The following is a 21,465-nucleotide window of genomic DNA, read 5'->3' as shown; positions in this document are numbered from 1 at the left end:
AACGCAGTGCACCACACCTGTCAGAAGCAGTGCAATCACACCAAACAAAGGCTTCAAAGCCTCAAAATCATTGGCCGTTTTGCAGCGATCACTATCATTTCTTAAATTCTTATATTGTACATATATATATATATACATATAAATATATTACATAATATAATATATTTTTATTATGAATGAGTATGTCTGACCTGTCTGATTAGAGGCTGGTTAAGTGGTTGGTTGTGCTTCCTCCTCATAATTCTTGTTTCAAAGAAGCCACTAGAATATATGAAAGCTGTTAGCCTTCTTTTTATTCTTTTGCTTCATGACTTGATTAGCAGCAGAAAGCCAGGACAGATGGTGCCAGAAGTTTAGAGAATGAAAAAAAACAACTGAATGGAAAAAAGTGGTAAAAAAAAGAAGATATTATATAGAGAAAATATGGTCAGAGAAATGCAAAGAAGAACCTTAATTATTCAGCCACCTAGGCCCAGGATTGGCTTCCACTAATTCAGTGTGTGTGCGTGTGTGTGTGTGTGTGTGAGGGTGTGATTAAATGTGTGCCTATCTAAATGTAGGTATGTGTGCATTCATTTGTGTGTCTGTGTCTGTGTGTGTTTGCGTGTGAGTGTAAGTAATTGTACATTTGTGTGTGTCTGTGTAATTGTCTTTGCATGTGTTATCGGTGTGGGTCAATGTGTGTGTGCATGCATGCGTGAGAGCGTGTGTGAGGGACAGTCCATCGGAATCCCTTATCGTATTGACAGTGCATGAGGTGCCCTGAGAGCCCGGGCAGCCGGCCTGTGGATCCCGGGTGCAGTAGAGTCATGGATATGGGGGGGGGGGGGGGGATTAGCTCCTTTGTGCCTGTCTGGTCCCCCTCATCCACCCCCATTGGTCCAGTGGCACATGCTCACACACACTGCACACTACAATCATATCAGACAGTCACACACACACGCATACACACACAGACACAGAACTGGGCAGACATGCATGCACACATGGACACGCGCACACAAGCACGCACAAACACAACCGCACACACCCGCGCGCACACACACACACACACACACATACATCTCTCACTTCCTTCTCTCTCTCTCTCTCTCTCTCTCTCTCTCTCTCTCTCTCTCTCTCTCTCTCTCTCTCTCTCTCTCTCTCTCTCTCTCTCTCTCATGCACACAATAACACACACATACAGTTGGATTAGCCGTCCCACACTTCTCATCCCCCAGCCAGGGAGCGGTGTTCATCTGGTCCAACACACACACACCCACACACACCCCCTCACACACAGACACACACACACACACACACACACACACACACACACACACACACACACACACACACACACACACACACACACACACACACACACACACACACACCAGCCCAAGAGAGCCGATATCGCAGCATCGTACACCTATTCTCCAATCCGTTATCGGGAGGTAAAAGGTGTCCAGTATTGCGTGCGGAGAGGCTTATGTCCCCTTCCCCCTCTCCCCTGCCTCCCCCTCCTCACCCTACCCTTTACTCCTGTATACCAACAGTAATTCCCCTCACTCCCCCCCTCCTCCCCCTACCCTTTACCCCTGTATACTAACAGTAAGTACCCCCCTCTCCCCTGCCTCCCCCTCCTCACCCTACCCTTTACTCCTGTATACCAACAGTAATTCCCCTCACTCCCCCTCCTCCCCCTACCCTTTACCCCTGTATACTAACAGTAAGTACCCCCCCCCTCTCCCCTCTCTCCCCCTCCTCCCCCTACCCTTTACTCCTGTATACCAACAGTAATTACCCCCCCCTCTCCCCTCTCTCCCCCTCCTCCCCCTACCCTTTACTCCTGTATACCAACAGTAAGTACCCCCCCCCTCTCCCCTCTCTCCCCCTCCTCCCCCTACCCTTTACTCCTGTATACCAACGGTAGGTAACCAATGCTGTCTTTCCCTTCCCACAGGAGGAGCCCTACGTGATGTTCAAGAAGTCGGACAAGCCGCTGTACGGCAACGACCGCTTCGAGGGCTACTGCATCGACCTGCTGCGGGAGTTGGCCGCCATCCTGGGCTTCACCTACGAGGTGCGGCTGGTGGAGGACGGCCGCTTCGGGGCCCAGGACGAGTTCACGGGCCAGTGGAACGGCATGGTGAAGGAGCTTATGGACCACGTGAGTCGCGAACGTGTTCCTGTTGGCGCACGCGCACACCCGCATGTTGGGGGTGAGGGCGGAGGGTGTGGGAGCGGGAGGTACCCTGTGGCGCGGAGAAGCTGCGATGGAATCCCTGTTGGGGGGGTGGGGGGGGGGGGTGGACTACCCTTGCTCCACTGGTGGGGAAGGGAGTGACAGTGCCGCGTGTAGCCCCCCCCCCACATACACAAACTCACTCACGCACACACACAGGGCCGTTGACGGGGGGGGGGGGGGGGGGGGGGGGGGGTCCGGAACGATTGTTGACGGGGGGGGGGGGGGGGGGAGAGGAAAGGTAAGATAATTTTTTTTATTTTTTTTTATTTTTTGGTCATGGGTCCCCCCTCGGCCTTGGGCCCCCCCACAACTGTCCCCTTTGTCCCCGCAGTCCGACGGCCCTGCACACACACACACACACACCACAGAGTCTACATCATTAGACAGGACCAACTCAGGCTTGGTGAGGACGGAGTGCCTGGGCACGAGATGAGCAGGCAGTGCAACGCCGATAGTCAATATCTGACCCTGTTAAGAGCAGAGACCAGCGTCGCATCTCCCAGGGCTCCAGAAGGCACCGCCTCTTGTCCGGCCTGCCTCTTGATCAGGCCTTGATTGGCTGTCAGGACAGTCCCCCGGCCGGAGCGGCCAATCCCCTGCGAGCCAACCCTCAGTGTGGACTTTGCGTGCCGACTGCTCTTCCAGGGCCGGGGCTTGACTCAGGCAGACGGTAATTGCATCCGACAGGCCTTCAGAAGAGTGTCGGGAAGACGACTTGCGGGGAGAAGTTGGGCTGAGGAGGACGTGGCAAATGGAGCCGAACATGTTGGATGTCTCCTGTCAGGAGCTTCCCAAAACTGATCTTTTTCCCCCCACCTCTGTGTGATGCTGAAGGGGGACCATATAGAGTTCATTTTAATCCACCAAACATTTTATGTGCGGTTGGATTTAAAAGGTATAGGAATGGGCGTGAGAACATTACTGCTGAAAAAAAACCACACCGTTTGTGATCAGATCGGCGCTTGTTTACGCATTGGTTATTATAATATATATAGAAAATAAGAGCAGAGAGCAACCCCTGTGATCCATTTTAATGTCCTTTCACGATATCGTCTGAGATTTATTTATCAACTTAAACTCATTTAAGACATTCAGTTTGCTGTTTATTGCACTTGCAAAAAAAAAGAGCGGTCATTAAATAAGATAGAAGGGTGTATCGCTCTTTTAAAAGACAACTGGGGAATGGCGTCTTGCTCAGGCTGTTTTATGAACAGTCGCATGTGTGTGTGTGTGTGTGTGTGTGTGTGTGTGTGTGTGTGTGTGTGTGTGTGTGTGTGTGTGTGTGTGTGTGTGTGTGTGTGTGTGTGTTTGTTTGTTTGTTTGTGTGTGTGCACCATTTTTAAACGGGTGTTGAGGGACAAATGAAGGCCTGGGTTCAGTTAGTTTAATGGTGTGTTTTTGGATCCACAGCGTGAACAAGAGAGGGGGAAAGAGTCAGTTCAGTAGGGTATAGTGGCTCTGACAGGCAAGAGAGAGAGAGAGAGAGAGAGAGAGAGAGAGAGAGAGAGAGAGAGAGAGAGAGAGAGAGAGAGAGAGAGAGAGAGAGAGAGAGGAAGTTAAAGAGAGAAAGAGGGGAAGTTAAAGATAGAGAGGCAGACAGAGAGAGGGGCTTTAAATTTCCTTTCAAGCACCCTGGGACAGACTGTTTGTGATGTGTAAAAATGCCCTGTTTTCTTAATTTGATAGCCTCTAACAACCTCTCAGCGTGGCTGACTTACGAACCGTCCTGCTAACCCCCCTTCCCCTCTTTCCTTCATCTCTCCATTCCCCCCCATGTCTCTTTCCCCCCTGTCTCCCCCTGCGTTGACAGAGGGCCGATCTGGCCGTGGCTCCCCTAGCCATCACCTACGTGCGAGAGAAGGTCATCGATTTCTCCAAGCCCTTCATGACGCTGGGGATAAGTATACTATACCGCAAGCCCAACGGCACCAACCCGGGGGTCTTCTCCTTCCTCAACCCCCTCTCGCCAGATATCTGGATGTATATTCTGCTGGCTTACTTGGGTGTCAGTTGTGTGCTGTTTGTCATAGCCAGGTAACATAATCACGCTCGCGGGCTTTCGCACAAACACACACACGCACACAAACACACACACACACACACACACACACACACACACACACACACACACACACACACACACACACACACACACACACATACACACACACACACACACACACACACATACACATACATATGTTCAGTCTAGCGTCTTTCAGCTTTGGAGCATTGCCTCTCTCTGAGTAACGGCAGACTAATCACTTGGTAATCATGTGGGATGTTTATCCTGATATACAGGTTGTATATATATATATATATATATCCTGAGCGATGCCTTCTCAGGCTCTCACATAGCAAAAGCCCATCACTCACTGACACTAATCAACAGCCGTACGTCCTAGCGCAGAATTAAATCCTATAAAACTATAATGGGATCACATAGCCACAAGCTTGTTTCTTGTAGTTATGATGAATGCCATGCAAAGTTTCAGTCTGTTCTGATATTAACAAACAGGAAGGGATCTTGCCATGGATTCAGCAGTTGGATTGCTTAGTATAATTGCTTAATACTGCCCCGAACTGGTTGTGCACTTTTTGGTTCTGGTCGCTGTGATAAGTGCTGCCTTGAAGGCCATAGTCACACAAACCTAAAGTTATCTCAGCCATTACGTTATGACTGTAGTGCATGAGAGTTTGTTTGTGTGTGTGCGTGTGACTATGTGTGTGCGAGTGTTTCCGAGAGTATGTTGTGCCAGAGTATGTGTGTTGGTGGTTAGTGTATCCGTCGATGTGTACGGCTGCTGTGGCCCTGCTCCGCCCACCTCTCCTCCGCCCTCCCTCCTGTCTCAGAGTCTGTGCCGTCTTTTCCTTTCTGTCGCTTTTTCTTTGCCATGCTTCAAACACCCTGTGTCACGCCCCAACACAGGACTGTCGGGAACATTCATGAGGAAACATCCAGGCAGGCTGATGACTTTAGAAGGGCCTCCTTGAGGGCTTTCTAAATGGTTCTTTTACTCTCGTATTCTACTTTCTGTTTTAGAGGATTTTGTTGACTTCATCAGATCCCATAAAATGAACAGTTTCATCATTTAAATTAATGAACTCCCCCCTAAGCTCATGAAAGTGCATTTCATTAAGAGCTAAACATGCCCCATTGGGACATCCGTACAAGACCGTGCCAAAGATGATGGTGGAATGAGGCACAGTGGCCAGCCTTAAACCTTAATGGAAGGAGACTGAAAGACAGCTAATGGTGCAATGGCGAATAAAATGTCGACTCCCTGTTACGTTTGTGCTAGTGCACTTGTAGTCGATAAAATCAGGTTTTGACGGACAGGAAGTTTATTGTAGATCGATCAGCTTGTTGCCAGTGGCTGAGATTTGAAGCATGAGGAAAGGAAAATAACAGGAAGGAAATCTTGCGTTAACTCTTAAACTTTTGAGAGGCAGCCCGCCATGCCACAGCAGCGGCGGTGCTTGCGAGAGTTTTATGGTTAACGCAGGTGCATTTCTTTTATCTTCTTCAATGTTACTGGCAATATGATCACAAAAGAAACTAAAAAAGCGGCAACTGTCATCTAAGTTGGTTCAGAATATGCACCTATTTTTTATGTGTTCCATAACAATCAGCCAATTATGGGTAAGTCTATATCACATCCCGCCCCCCCCTACCCCCCTACCCCCTCTTTGCTCCCTTTTCTTTCCTGTTATGTATAGACAGATGCATGCCAGGGTCTAATTGCATGTGGTCACTATAGAACACTAGAAATACAAAGGTCAACACCACAAACTAACAGTTGATACCTTGCTGTGCAAATCTAAAGTCGTATGTGTTTGTTCACATTATACTACATAATATCTATGTATGCTTGTGTGTGTGTTGCTGCGTTGGGTGATTAAGCGTGTGTGGTTCAATGAATGAAGAAGACTGCCAGAGAATGGAGGCTGGGTTTCGAATGGAGACTGAATGCCGGGCTAATTGAAAAGTGCCAAAGTGGAAGACAACAGAGTTTCGCTCCTCTTCTGCTGTATGTGGTCGTACTTAACGTGGCTGCCACAGTACAGAACAACCCCAAAAAAACATTTGAACAAAAAGTTGCATAATTCTGTTTAGACATCTGCTGTTATCACCACTTGCCACATTCTGATGATGGCAGTGCGTCTTGCAATCACAGTGTCTTCTAATGGCTTCGGCCCAGCTGCTTACTTGCTGTGAAGCAGGTGACGAAAGATCAGCAACAATATTCTCTGTCGTACATTCTCTGGAAGCACATGGGTGATATTCTTACTGTGTTACACTTTTAGGTTGTGAATAAACTTGATTGAATCTACTGCATCCAATTAATTTTCTTTAGGATGGCCAAGCAGCAGAGGCAGCAGTACGTGGGAATGATCATAGCAGTCCTGCAGAACGTTCCTTAGTTCATCTAATTAAGATATTGACATCCAGAACTCACTTCCTCTACTCTGAATTACAATATCTCCCTCTTCAAAGTCTGTCTCACATCAAAGTGTTCAGATAAGCACTTTACCGCCAAAGTGTCGATGGTGCTATAACGGCAGGCTCATATGAAAGGCACATTCCCAAACTCACAATGGCCCTTTAACAGAACATTTATATTCAGTTTTTGCTCGGTTTGAGCGCAGTCCACCCACTTAGCTTGATTAATCCTTGAGGGCTTTTGGAAAGCCGCTGATGAAAATCCTCTGGTACACTTCGAGTGCGTCTCCGAGGTATTGATTGTCAATAAGCGTGTGAATGGGAGGAAACCACAAGCGTTTGTGGGAGATATTTGATATGCTTGGGAGGAAAATAGGGACACAAGCCGTGCTCATCCTGCTTCTAAGACGGGAAATAATCCCGATCCAATTCCACGTCTGTGGAGTCACGTTTGTGAATCTACCTTCAGTGACATTGGCCTCATTGGGATATAATCACGTGCACCCAGTGACCTCACCTCCATTTTAAAATGAGAGATAACAGGCTGCCACTGTTCTTCCCCTGCTGGTGAGTGTTCCCTGCCTGGGGTGCGTCTGCTTATCTCCGTGCCGTAACCTTGCCCAAAGTTTTCCCTCAACGTGGCTGCAGATGACCCGAGATTCTGTAAGGGCGGCGTAATTGGATCACAGAATGACAGCGCGCCGGCGGACAGCGTTAAACTGAGTGACGGGTTAAGCCATGTTGTTCCCCTACGAGCGGGAATGTTTTCAGCTATTGCTGTTTCCTTTTTGCATCCGTTATCCCCCTTTCAACCCGCACCGGCAGACAAACATCACCACAAACGCCAGTGTTGCCAGTGCTTACTCTCCCTCTCCCGTGCCTTCGTCTCCCCCGCCTCCCCCCCCGCCTCGCATCCTTTGCCATTTCGCTTGCCCTCCGTGTTCTTGGGTAGAGGGGTAATTGGCTTTCCGGGACTGCACATGATTGTGGGAAACGTGCTCTCAGACCTCGGAACATGAAACGGCAGTCACATGCGACTCGGCAAGGTCGCGGTGCACATGTACTCAATTTAGCATTGTAAATTGACAACCCGGGCGAGTCCGGAGTAAAACAAATTAATGGAGGGATTGATTTAAGGAATCAAGAAATTCTTCAATGCAGAAAGGGATAAGAGGTTATGGGTAGGGACCTATAGAGGTCCTTGAGCTACGTTCAATAAAATCCATTTGAGCACTAGCAAGGGGCTTGGGAGGGGGGGGGGGGCTGGGGTTGCAACAAATTTCAAGCACCAAGCCACTTATAATATTAATGTCCATTGGTCATTGTCAAGGTGCAGTTTTGACACTATCGTGCTGTCGATACCGCAATTCATCTTCATGCGGCAGAATAGGCTACATTTGTCAACACAGCGATGCTGGCATCGCACCTTAGAGGACGACGGCCTCATCGCCTCTACACCTGGTCGTGTGATATGCTAATCAGTAATGTCTCGTGCTATAAATTCGTTCTCGCAAATATGTACTTGACGCTACGAATTTGCAAGTGAATTTGTCAAACCCTTGAATCGACTTCAAGTAAAGATTGGGCTTGCGACTCCCACTTGGCCGGGCACCAACCAAATCAGGTCAGGATGCTTAATTGTAGACCAATCAACCTTTACTAATGCAGTGTCACTTATATTTAACATGAATAAATGAGAAATGGCTTTGCTTAAGAAGTGTTTGGAAGGCGAGAGGGAGAACAGGCGTGGGCTTGATGGGAACTGAGTGCTTCGCCTGCTGAATATTAATGCTCCTCCTAGATTATAAGGATTATTAGTTCTTTTCTCAACTGACAATGGAGTTATTTTCAGACCCCGATGATTAAATTATGGAAGGGAATTGCCTTTGATATGAGCACGCCCACATGATGAGGGTCTATAACCGTACAGTACAAAGTGACACCGTGGTTCTGTTCTCGCTAAATTTATGGATAGATTGCAAAAAAGTTGAGCAACAACAATAGAGGAGGAGACCGACTGACATATCAAATGGTTGAATTGTATATATTATAATTTCATTAAACTAAAGGATTTCTAAATAATCCAACTAACACCTCATGACACCTACAAAGACCTTTGGGAAACCGGCATTGTTCTGATGCTTATGTAGCTCATCTCTGGTATGCCTTACTATAGATTCAAATGTGGACAAGTGGACTAACCTTTCTGTTTTCTTCCCTGTCTACCCAGGTGGGACACCTACCTCCCGTCTCTTATACTGTCTTCCATACGTGTTGTGATGCCACTACAGTAAACGTCTGTGTGTGTTCTCTGTCAACTGTCACAGGTTTAGTCCCTACGAGTGGTATAATCCCCACCCTTGCAACCCCGACTCGGATGTAGTGGAAAACAATTTCACCCTGCTAAATAGTTTCTGGTTCGGAGTTGGAGCTCTCATGCAGCAAGGTAGACGCCTCTGCCTGTCCCCCCCTTTTTTATAGCACATGTCCCACTCTTTGCTGGGGGTGAACCTTGCTCTTCCACAGGCCCATGACAATGCATGGGGGCCTCTGTGCATGTAGCTAGATGCTTCCTTGAAGAGGGTCCGGCAGACAAAAAAAAAGATGCCTAGAGCGGACCCCACGTGCCTCGGGGATTTGAGGGAACATGCATTTCAGTGAATGAGGACTAGTGGTTTGATGAATGAGGAACAGTGGTTTAGACTAGGAACTCCTGCATGCGGCCAATTCCTTCCTTCCTCCCTTCCTTCTGTCTTTCCGTCCTTCCTTCCTTCCTTCCTTCAACCTTCCCTTTATTTTCTTCCTTTTGCTTTTCCTTCCTTGAGTCCTGTCAATCCTACCTTCCTTGCAATTTCACTCCTTCGGCTTCTCCTCCTTGCACTCCTCCTCTATCCTTCCTTCCTCCCTCCTTCCGTCCTACCTCTTCTATCCATCCCCTTGATCCCTGAACTCCCAACCTATATCCACAGATCCTGAACAGGTAAGTCTATGTGCACCAGAATAAACCACTAAGGGCTAAATATTTGTTTACAAGAACGATGTCAGACCGTTCAAATGCTAATTCAACATTGCGCTAGCTGCTAGCTGGCCTCTGCTGAGATCAGTTTGCTAACAGGCCGATGCCATATCTTCTCAAAGGGTTGGTGTGGTCAGGCAAGGATGTATAAAGGCAAGGGCCCAAATCGAGACACCATGCTAGATTGAATTTTCCTCTTTTGCTTCTCATGGGATTCATTGTTTTTCCCGGAATCTTTTTAAATATCAGTACCCTATTTACATTTTATTTGAGGGGTTAGGATAGTTTAAACGTTAGGCTGTGGAGAGCTTGGTGTCTATGGACTGTGCCTGCCACGCATCCAGTCTGAGAAACGGGCTAAACATATAAATATTCACCCTAGCAAATCATGTTGTTGAAAGTGCATATAGGGGATTATGATCCAATAACGCAAGCTTTGGGTGGCTGATTGCATGCTCTTAGATAATTACCCTGCATCCTATATTATGATACCATATTTTGAGTAATTTTTATTTTAATGTAACACTTTTAAACATGTAATCTTTAAAATTTGAACTTTTACTTATGCATACTTATAATTTATTATAATTTAGACTTTCTGAAATGTGCATGCGAATCGTACCCCTACCAGTGGCTAGTGAGGATGGGTGTTTCAACAGCATTAGACCGGATTCAGAGTCGTTAAGCCTATCTTGAAAGAACCGGTTCTAGTAGATGAGTAGGACTGCAACCCTTGAGAAGATGTGGCGGAGTGCGACCAGGCTGATGTCCGGGTTAGGATCGAGGGGCACACAGTGCACAGGTTAGCGTCTCCAGCTTCGTCCGAGCTGGTCTACAGTGCAGAGAGGCTCCCCTTGCCACCAGCGGCCTGCCCCGCCCCCAGAAAACTGTGGGATGTGCTGTTTTGGTCATGACGTTACCTTGGGTACATGACAGTCAGCCCCAACCAGCTTCTGTTTCGGGGAACCAACTGGTCTCTGTGGGTCAGTTGGCTCTCCCACCCATCCTTTATGTCGGGGGTTTCTGAGGTGTCACCAGGGGTAAGCTGGTATAAGCTGGTGAGGAGGTCCACTCTCAGGCGAGCCCTCCGGTTGGTGGACGGTCACTACTGTCTGATGCAGAATACACCTGTTTCCTGATGAATGCACTTTTCTGTTGTCTGTGATTGATGTGTGGACAGAATGGGTAGCTGGTGGCCATTCTGGGATAATGAGGGGCAATTATCAGTTACTGGTTATCGGAGGTCTATTGGAGGAAGTTACTTCTTATCCTATTGTCAACACCTATATCCTCTTCCCGACTTCAATAGTGCTACCTCCCTCTCTCTTGCTTACTCCATTTCTCTTCTCCTACCACCTCCCGTCTCTCTCCTCACCCTTCCTCACCCTCCGAGACAGCTCAATCAGAGGTTAGACAAAAAAGCAAAAAGATTCTAGCCCAGTGAGAGTGCATATTGAGTCTCAAACAAAGAGAGAAGATCTCAGAGTTCTTAACCCCCCCTCCCTATCATTCTGACACATTTATCGGCTTTTGCCTCTGAGTGGAAATGTGCAAAATCCCAGCTTTCAATTGCTTAAGCTGCTTGACTGGGAGTAGTCCTGACATGACCCAAACGCCTCGCTTTTTACCCTTACGGCCAAATCATTCAGCCATTAGACAGTGCATGGTGCAGGTAGAGGGACAGCCATCCTGCACAGTGTAATGGACAGATCGCTGGACAATTATTCCATCCAATCAGTCGCACGTTTTAACACGTTCTATGAGGATGTGAGCAAAACAATGATTTGTATCCTTTGATTTTATTCACGAGATGCAGCCAGAAAAAGCTACCCACTCTTTCCAAGCGTGTGTATGTGTGCGATTGTGTGAGCAAATGTTCATGATTGTATGTGCACATATCCACTTACACTTAAAGGAAAACTTTGAGATTTGTCATCAGGTTTGGTCCAAGGGACTAATGCAGGCAACAATTATTTTAATCGGTCAAGTAGTGAGCCAGTTGGCTGCAGCAGTGATCCCTTAAACAGGCTGCAATGCAATCCTTTGGGGCAAAAGCGCCCGTCAATGTACGTCTTTTAATAGTGCTTGCTTTTGTAGAATATTTTTTCTTTGCCTTTTGTAATTGTGTCCGACCAAGTCTTGCTCGAGGAAAATTCTCACTCTGAAATCTCGTTGTTGCAGTAAATGTCCCTATTGTCATTCAAATCTCTTAAACTACGCTTTCTGTGTTCCAACACAAGAAACTTTCTTCTCTCTAGCTCTAACTCGCTTTTCCACTGTTCCTTCTTCCTGCAATAACGAAGCTCTTGCGTGACTTCTCCTTGAGCGAGACTTGGTTGGAAATAATAACAAACAGACCAGATCAAGCAAAAGGTAAATAAATTTGTATTTCTCTGTAGGGATCTTAGAATATAATGTTAGAATATAATGTGTGTTTGTCAGTGGCAAATACAAGTGCTTTAATAGTAAGGACACTGTCGGCCGCTATTGCCGGAATGGATTCATTTGCAGTCCGTTTTTCAGGGAGCACAGCTGCATTGTTCTCACTCGACACTTGACCAATTAAACGCTCGTCTGTTAGGACCAAAATGTTCGGAAAAAACAGTGTTGAAAAATCCCAACGTTTCCCTTTCAGTAATGCAAGTGTATTTGTGCAAGAGTGAGAGAGAGAGCAAGAGTTTGAATGTAAAACGCACCATGTGTGTGCATGTGTGTGCCTAAACGTGTGTGTGTGTGTGTGTGACCCAGGCAACGGATGCAGAGACCTGGTGGAGCGCCCCGGGTCTCTCGTGTTCCTCCTTCGTCTACATGGCAACGTCGGAAGCGTGCAGCTCACCCACACCAGCCATCCCCCCCCCCTCCCTCCCTCTCCCAACTCCCCCCCCCCCCGTCCCATCCTCTCTGCTCCTCTCATGCAGGCTCAGAGCTCATGCCGAAAGCCCTGTCGACCAGAATAGTAGGAGGCATCTGGTGGTTCTTCACCCTCATCATCATCTCCTCCTACACGGCCAACCTGGCGGCCTTCCTCACCGTGGAGCGCATGGAGTCGCCTATCGACTCAGCCGACGACCTCGCCAAGCAGACCAAGATAGAGTACGGTCTGGTGGAGGACGGTTCCACCATGTCCTTCTTCAAGGTGCGTCTCGCCGCTTCCACTCCAAAACCAGGTTTCTTTCTGGTGTTACTTTTCGTTTGTCGATACGGGAAAATCAAGTTTGCTCTCACAGTTTCGGGTACGGCTGCGAATGAAAAAGTAAGACACCTCTTGAATAGTCCACGGAGAGGATTCCAACATCACACATCACATAACACCTCTCGCTTTGAGAGCTGATGGAGGGTACTTCTTTGTGAAAGGAGAATTGATACAAAGTCCTAAACTCATTATTACTAGTTGCTGCATTACTAGTAATTGTGTTACTGGTAACTAGTAATACTGTAAAGTAGGTTAAATCAATTGGAATATTATTATTTGAAGTGTCTCACGCTAGTAGATTCTGTGCTTAAAGGAAAAAAATTAATGTTGCCCATCTATCTGTCTGTATAAGTCAGTTATCTGTACAGGCTGTCTGTTTAAGATGGCCAGACAGATGAACAAACCTCTCATTCAACACATTTAACGATGCATATTTTAATTATTCAAAATGGAATCTCTTTAATGTTATTCTGTTCTCTTGCTCATACAAATGTGTTCATAAACTTGACCATATTAATATATGATCCATGATAATATGATACATGAAATAGCTACTATATTATTACTTCTAATTTGAGTTCCTTTTAACCATCTAAAGTACCATGGTTAAGTGTGCCTCCAAATTTAGAATAAAAAATCACAACCATTAGATGAAGCATGACACGAAACAACTTCATTGAAAAAATCAATTTAAGATGCACTCATCGGGCATTATTATTTTATTGTTTTTGGAATCTGTTGCCGGGTGGATCATCCTATATAGATGAGGCGTCGACCTTGTCATGTGAACGTCTGCAGGCATGATGCAGTACCGTGAGAGAACACACACACACACACACACACACACACTGAAGCCTTGCACGCTCCAGACGTCCAGCGTAATGTCTTCATTGTATCATCAAACAGCAGGCCCACTGTCTATCAGGGATCATTTATTAAACCAGTTGTGTCGATGCTTTCTATTATTCATGCACTAGCCGTTGGAATGCAGTCATGAAGACTGGTGTGTAGAATGGATGGTGAACGTGGCAAAATGTTCACTAGCCGCTATAGTAGACCCGGCAGCCTGGAAGTGTCGTACCCGTTCACATTCCGCTCGCTACTGCAGTACGTTTCACAAACACACGCATACAAACTACATGTGTGTAACACGCACGTGTCACGCACGTACACAGGCACACACACATATGCGTTTCAACCAAAGGTGTGTATGTTTTATTGTATTAAAGTTGTAGGTGTGTAAGGTGTTTCTGTCTGTGTCTTTGAATAGGTTTGAATGTGTGACTTCTTGATTTGTTGTGTGGGTGCATAGTCTGCTTATTTTACGTGTGGGTGTGTGTGAATGTGTGTAATATATATATGTTTGTTTGTTGGGGTTGAGCCATTTGGGGGCTCTTTGAAATACATAATTGCATGTTGTTTCCGACACGATGTCCTTGCACATGCTTGCACTCATGTCCACAAACAAACCCACCGCAGTGGGAATTCAAGCAATTTCTTGCAGCAGCAATTGTTGTTTTTATATTCCTTTGCCAGCAACCCCTCTGGTATGCTTCTTCAGCAACAACCCTCAAATGATCAAGTTTATCTGAACATCAGATCATCTGATGTCCTTGCTGTTTACAGATATTGTTCATAGTAAATTCATGACGAGCACGTTCTGAAAGAAAGACATTATTTTCTGTTAACATTTGAATGCATAGAGGTTTTAATTATATGCAACCTTTTTGTATTTTCGATTGATAAAGATGGTCAGGGAAAGCATGCGTGTTTCTCTTGACAAAAGCATACTTTGATAATAATGGTCAACATTACGATATAACATAGGGGGCCCTATCTTGCACCCAGCGCAATTGACGTTCTACACAGACGCATGTATCATTGATAGTTTGCACCCAGCGCAAAGCTGATTTCCCAACCCGCGGCACTAAACTTGCACCCTGAGAGGCGTGTCATCGAAAAGCAGAGGCGTTTTCCTGCGCAAATGATACATGGTGCTATCTTACAGATCAATAAAGCAGTTGCGCAACCGACCGAAAAATACCTGGTCTAAGTGCAATTGGTTGGTATTATGACGTAGCCTACCATGGTAGGTCGGAACTGCAACATAAGCTTGCACACCAGTAGGCTACGCACAGCACAAACATGCAAGCGATTAGCCTGTTTTAAATCTTATGATTATGATGTGGATTGTGGAAAAAGGAAAAAGGGGGCTGCATATATAAACAGTGTAGTAGGTTATGCCATGTGTTAAAATAATAATAATAACAATAATAAACTTGAGCAAAGTAGGCTATATCCCAGACTTCCAAAACAAAATCTCGCTTTAGGGTATATTATAACATGGCTAAATTATTAGGGAAAGAACAGCTGATACAGTGGTAAAAACTTTTAAAACGATGCATCTGCAAACACCGTATAGCAAACACTATTTCATGTGTGAATTAGGCCATATTATTTGGCAATAAACTGAGCCATTTGAAGTTTTAAATTCATGTGGTCATGCATCTGTCTCATCGGAGTCTGCAAACGCACTGTCAAAATATAAACTCGTCAAGTTCAAATGCGCTCATGGCTCTTAAAGGAGATGGGAGATGGCACTCTCATTGGTTTACGCTCGAAACACACGGGTATACAGAAGAATAATTTATCCACCGTTATATTAGCAACAGCCCCTGAGATCCGCCCACTAAGCTATATGCGTTTTGCGCTTCTCACTTGCGTTTCCAACCGTTAAAATAGGGCCCAGGAGGTGCTTAGCATAGAAAAACATGCTCCCTACATATTCTAGTCATGTAAAAGCAATGAATTTTCATTTAATAAGCTAAACGCTGAAGATGGTGGCAAACAATTCTCAATGCATTCTCACGGATCTGCAATTTGAAATAACACCATCATAAAGTGATTCGAAACATCCTATAAAGCATGTTTCATTAACAGACTAATACTCTATGACTAATTTATTCTGTATTTTCGAATGTATTTAATCAAAGCCAAAATATCGTGCAAAATGAAGCACATGTATGGCTGTTCCTGTGAGTCACTGCCTGCGATAGAGACTCGATTCAGCCTTTACTGCGTCATTTTTTCGTATTCTGTGCAGCAGCGTTTCATGGACTGGGCTCATTACCGTGTGGCGATACCTAATCAACCCGGACCAATGCAAAGGGCAACTGTCCTCCGCTGAATAGAAAGCGTTGCGTCGACGTGTCTTCCCCTGATGTCCCGGCCTGATACTGTTGGCATGATGGATGAGTGTGTTGCTCATGGTCACTATTAGTCGCCATCGATTCGCCACTACCCTTGGATGTGCGTTTGTATTTCAGTGACTTTTTAAGAGCAGTTGTAACAGAGCAGAAGGGGTGGGTGTGGGGGGGGGGAAGGAAAAACTGCCACTTAGGTAATTATTGGCTTAGATTTGTTCTGTTAAAAGTGTGTTCAGCGGTGGTGGTAGCTTATTATGTAAATGTCAGCATGAGACACCCTCTGAATCATTGAAACGCATCTCTCCCTCTCTCTCTCTCGCTCTCGCTCTCGCTCGCTCTCGCTCTCTCTCGCTCTCTCTCGCTCTCTCTCGCTCTCTCTGTGTCTCTCTGTGTCTCGCTCTGTATCAGTGTCTGTCTTTCTCCCCCCCCTCACTTATTCTGTCTCACTCTCCCTCCCCTTTGGTTTCTGTGATGTTGACGATCCCCGCGGACTAACTTTACAATAACACTGAATAATTCAATAAGCACACACACTGGTTCTCTCTTATTACCTAATAAAATCACGTCTTATTAAGGACTCCGGCAATGCTTGTTTTTCAATGTGTGTTTGTGTGTGCTTTGTGTGTGGTATGTGTGTATACTCTGTGTGCCTCCGTCAATGTGTGAGTAGCCCTGCACACGTGTGTGTGTGTGTGTGTGCAACTGTCAATGTGTGCCTCTTCACAAGTGTCTAGATGTGTATGTCTGTGTATGTATAGTGTGTGCGCCTCTGTCAACGTGCACGCTTCCCTGTGTGTGTCTGTGTGTTTTGTGCGTCATCCCGTGTACGCGTGTGATCCTGCAGATTCGCTCTTGTCTCTGTGGTGCCCAGCGGGAATCTCCCCGGGTTACGGGTGCTGACAGGTTTTCTTTGCGTGGGGCTGGAGCTAGCTGGACTGCAACTCGTTTCCAGAATAATAATAATGAGTGGAAGTGAGAAGAGGGGGGGGATGGCAGAGAGAGGGGAGAGAGGAGAGGGAGGGGAGAGAGGAGAGGGAGGGGAGAGAGAGGGTAGAGAGGAGAGGGAGGGGAGGGAGTGATGGAGGGGAATGGAGGGAAGGGAGAGAGAGGGGAGAGAGGGGAGTAACGAGGGAAAGAGGAGAGGGAGGGGAGAGTCGGGGGAAAAGAGGAGAGGGAGGGGAGGGAGGGAGGGGAGGGTGGGTAGAGAGGGGAGTGAAGGGGGAGAGAGGAAAGGGAGCGGAGGGAGGGAGCATAGAGGAGGGGAAGGAGGTAAGAGAGGAGAGGAAGGGGAGAGAGGAGAGCAGGGAGTGATGGCGGAGAGAGGGGAGGGAAGGCAGGTACGGGGAGAGAGGAGAGGGGAGGGAGAGACGGGGGAGAGGGAGGGGAGAGGAAGGGAGGGAAAGGAGAGAGGGGAGAGGGCAGTGATGGGGGAGAGAGGGGGTGAGGGAGAGGAGCGAGAGAGGGGAAAGAGGGGGAGGGGAGAAAAGGGAGAGACGGGGGAGAGGTAGGAGGTAGGAAAAGGAGGGGAGAGCCAAGGCCGCTTATTGGGATGATGAGCTTCAGTCTAGGAGGAGTCAGGGGCTAAAAGGCGCAGAGTGAACCAGAGGAGCCCCGAAGAATTACAATTTGAGGTTTTCTTTGTTTCCCCTTCATCTCTTCCCGTTTCAATAAAATTGGCTCAAGATCCAGTCGTATTCTACGACACGTAATTCGACGTCTTCACACAAACCGGGGTGAATGCGGGAGCGAGATTAACACATAAATACAACCGTGGGCGGAATGCAAACGCAAGAACACCTCCGGAGAGTATCTCTCTAGAGAGACTGTATGGCACAGAACAGGTGAATCATCGAGGCACTAATCCGAGTCGCATTGTTTTAAGATTTACTTTATACGGAACTCCTTGCTCCGACACAGATTGGAGATCTAACAGAAGCCTGCCTATCCACTCCCATCCCGGGCTGCGTTATGCGATGAGGAAGATTGACACGGTGTAGTAAATTAAGAGAATGACGTACATGAGACGCGCCTCTCACTCCTGTGGTGCCAGGTGTTTGTTTGTGCTTCACAGTGTCCCCTAATACACATAATCCCATGTTCCATAGCCTCGTTTGATAGAAGAAACATTGAGTGGTTGAGCCTCAGATGAAAACACTGACTCATTAGTTAGCTTTTGTCGTCGTGTCTGCAAGTTGGCGTGTGGAACCGCCCGCATGAGCACACGCGCGTTTTCGACTTGATTCTCTTGCTCTCACACCTTATTGTGGTGGTTTTAATCCATGCTAAATATATGGGTGTGTATTCTAATCTCAGCCTGGCTTCAAATGCATGTACATCCGGACCCTCTTTTGCAGAGGAATAGCTAGAATGAATGAGGCCAAGGCCTTTTAGCCTGACGCTGGAACCAGTTTGAATCCCAGAGATCCCAATAGATCCCAGGATGCTGAAGGTTTTTCAACCTGTACTAGCAGATAAGGCAATTCTAAAGTACATTTTTGTTCTATGGGTTATTATGTCATGGTGGTTAGTATGTCGATAGGGTTTACATGTTTTAATGTGGTCGATAGTGTTTATATATGGTCGATTGGGTTTACATGTGGTCGATAGGGTTTAAATGTGGTCCATAGTGTTTAAATGTGGTCCATAGTGTCTAAATGTGGGCGATAGTGTTTAAATGTGGTCGATAGGGTTTACGTGTGGTCCATAGTGTTTAAATGTGGGTGATAGTGTTTAAATGTGGGCGATAGTGTTTACATGTGGTCCATAGGGTTTACATGTGGTCCATAGTGTTTAAATGTGGTCGATAGTGTTTACATGTGGTCGATATTGTTTGAATGTGATCGATAGTGTTTAAATATGGTCGATAGTGTTTAAATGTTCTTTTCCCTCACTCTCCACCTCATCCCTAACTCTCCACCTCAAGCTGGTGTGTAGTGAGCGTTCTGGCACCGATTGGCTGCCGTGCATCACCCAAGTGGGTGCTACATATTGGTGGTGGTTAGTGAGGTCCCCCCGTCACTTTAGGCGTCTTTGAGTGTTATTAATTATTATTATTATTCATGTTTAACCTCTGTTTTCCTTTTATTCCTAGTCTGTTTTACATAGTTTTGAATGATGACTATATGCTCTGTAAGGTGTCTTTGGGTGTCTTGAAAGGCGCCTCTAAATTAAATGTATTATTATTATTATTATTTATGTCTGGCTCCAAGTCCAATATCTCTGGGATTTGAACCCAAATGTCCAAAGTCTGTGGAACTACTTAGACTGAGATACCTCTAACCTCTCCTTGAGCTCTATAAAATAAACCTTGCTTCAGATAGAGGCATGTGCTGAACGCTGTGATGGCAGGTTTATCTTTGTGGGAAAAAAATACGAAATCTTTGGTAGCATTCCCAGCTTCGTGGTGGATAATCACAGCCGTCGGTGCAATTAGAGGACAGTTTGGGCGACAGCGTTTAGCTGCTGTGCAGATGCCTTGGCAGTCCTTTTATTTTTGCCAACAGGGCTTCCGCAGCTCCAGTAAAAGCCCTTCGCCGACAGTATACTTTACAGTAGGCTTGACGGCATGATGTTCCTTTTCCTGCTTTTATTTTTGTGAAAAATGACACTGAAAAGTTGTGGCGCCGGCTTTCAACTTTGAATACGAGATCTTAAATAAATGAGGTTTCCTTGCGTTAAGTGTCGCTATTAAATATGTGACTGAACAACGTAAATAAATAAATAGGTTGTTTTTATAGCGGCCCATGTTAAGTGTCAACACTGTTTTGTCAAAATAAATCCCTACAGAATTCCCTGTGCGAGCGCATGTTTTAAACAAAGAGTAAGTAGTTGTTTGTGTTGACAGAACAGATTTTTTTCCGCGCAGCACCTCGATTCCTTTGATTACAGCTCTTTGAAAAATATGCAAAACACACGGGCTAGCAAGGCATCTTGACAACTGCTACAACAGAGATTGTATTCGTGGGGAGGTGGCTGTGTGTGTGTGTGTGTGTGTGTGTGTGTGTGTGTGTGTGTGTGTGTGTGTGTGTGTGTGTGTGTGTGTGTGAGTGAGACGGTGGGTTTGCATACATAAGGGGGTACATGTATATGCGTCTGTATTTATGCATGTGTGTGTGTGCGTGTGTCTGTGTGTGTATACGTACTAGAAACATTTACACACACTCTGTAAGCAGGGACATGAAGTATAAACCCTCCAGTCCCCGACATACACAAATATCCCCGTAACATGCACACACTCACAGACGCACAGACACACAGACACACACAAATACATATACACACAAACACACGTACACATTATACTGGCATGAGATACATGCACAAATAGCTGCACACACTTAATACGTACAGCGTTTTATGAAAGCTCTTAGTTTGTGCATTGGTGCAAAGGCCTTCCATATGTTCCATACAATCTTTATACAGTCTATTGCCGCTTTTCCACTGCATGGTACCAGCTCGACACGACTCGACTCGACTCGACTCAGCTCGCATTTTTTGCGTTTCCACCGCGAAAACATGGTACCTGGTACCTGAAGTGGCTGCTTTTTCTAGTACAACCTCGCTCTAGGTTCCAAGCGGCTGAGCCGATGCTAAAAGGTGACGTCGGCAGACGGCCGGCCACTGATTGGCCAGAGAGTGTGACGAAGTCATGAGAGCGACATGGCAACCATGCTGGTAACAGCCATAGCAGCGCCGCAGCCAACATATTCCACTTCTTCAACTTCTTCAACATGCCAGCTAATAATAGTAATGTTATCGATGTCCTCCATTGTTGTTATGTGGGTTCTCTCCATGTGTGGGTTGCGTAGGTGTTGTTTGCGTCGCGTACAAAAATACGTCACGGCCCTTTCGCGCATCCGACCCCGCCCACGTCCAGGAGGTACTATTTGCGGTGGAAAACGACCCGTGCTGCTACCGTGTCGAGAGTCGTGTCGAGTCGAGTCGAGTCGAGACGAGCTACATGTGCGGTGGAAAAGCGGCATATGTAACAACTACACAGATGCTAAAGCTTCATGTATATAAGCTCTTTGTATCCAATGTGGTGCTTATTTTCAAGCAATTAAGACAATGACCCTTTTGACATCAACAACATTGATTGAACCACACCTATGATTGAATTGCGCTGGAGACACCGTCGATTTTATCTCAAATACAACAACCACATTGTATCCCTTGATTGAATTTCCGTGGAGAGACCATCCATGTTAGCTAAAATACAACAACCCCATTGAAACCCTTGACTGTATTGCTATGGAGAGACCGTCCATGTGAGCTAAATACAACGACGATACAGAAGCCCTTGATTTAATCGCTGTGGAGAGACCGTTCCTGTTAGCTAAACTATAACATCCACATTGAAACCCTTGATTTAATCGC

The 21,465-nt window shown here is 46.3% G+C and overlaps 1 protein-coding gene across 3 annotated transcripts in view; it reads left to right on the top strand.

The window, feature by feature from the left end:
• grik2 (glutamate receptor, ionotropic, kainate 2) overlaps positions 1-21,465 on the top strand; it is a 123,191-nt gene that overhangs the window by 81,802 nt on the left and 19,924 nt on the right. For all 3 annotated transcript variants that reach the window (XM_030370962.1, XM_030370961.1, XM_030370963.1), the window contains 4 exons: positions 1,946-2,152; positions 4,041-4,264; positions 9,002-9,120; positions 12,609-12,826. In XM_030370962.1, the coding sequence (XP_030226822.1) occupies positions 1,946-2,152; positions 4,041-4,264; positions 9,002-9,120; positions 12,609-12,826 (768 nt within the window). The remainder of the gene's footprint in view (positions 1-1,945; positions 2,153-4,040; positions 4,265-9,001; positions 9,121-12,608; positions 12,827-21,465) is intronic.

The sequence above is a fragment of the Gadus morhua genome, chromosome 11, assembly GCF_902167405.1.
Source record: "Gadus morhua chromosome 11, gadMor3.0, whole genome shotgun sequence".
Lineage (NCBI taxonomy): Eukaryota > Metazoa > Chordata > Actinopteri > Gadiformes > Gadidae > Gadus > Gadus morhua.
The sequence above is the reverse complement of the archived record's forward strand: the minus strand, read 5'-3'. Positions and strand labels throughout refer to the sequence as shown.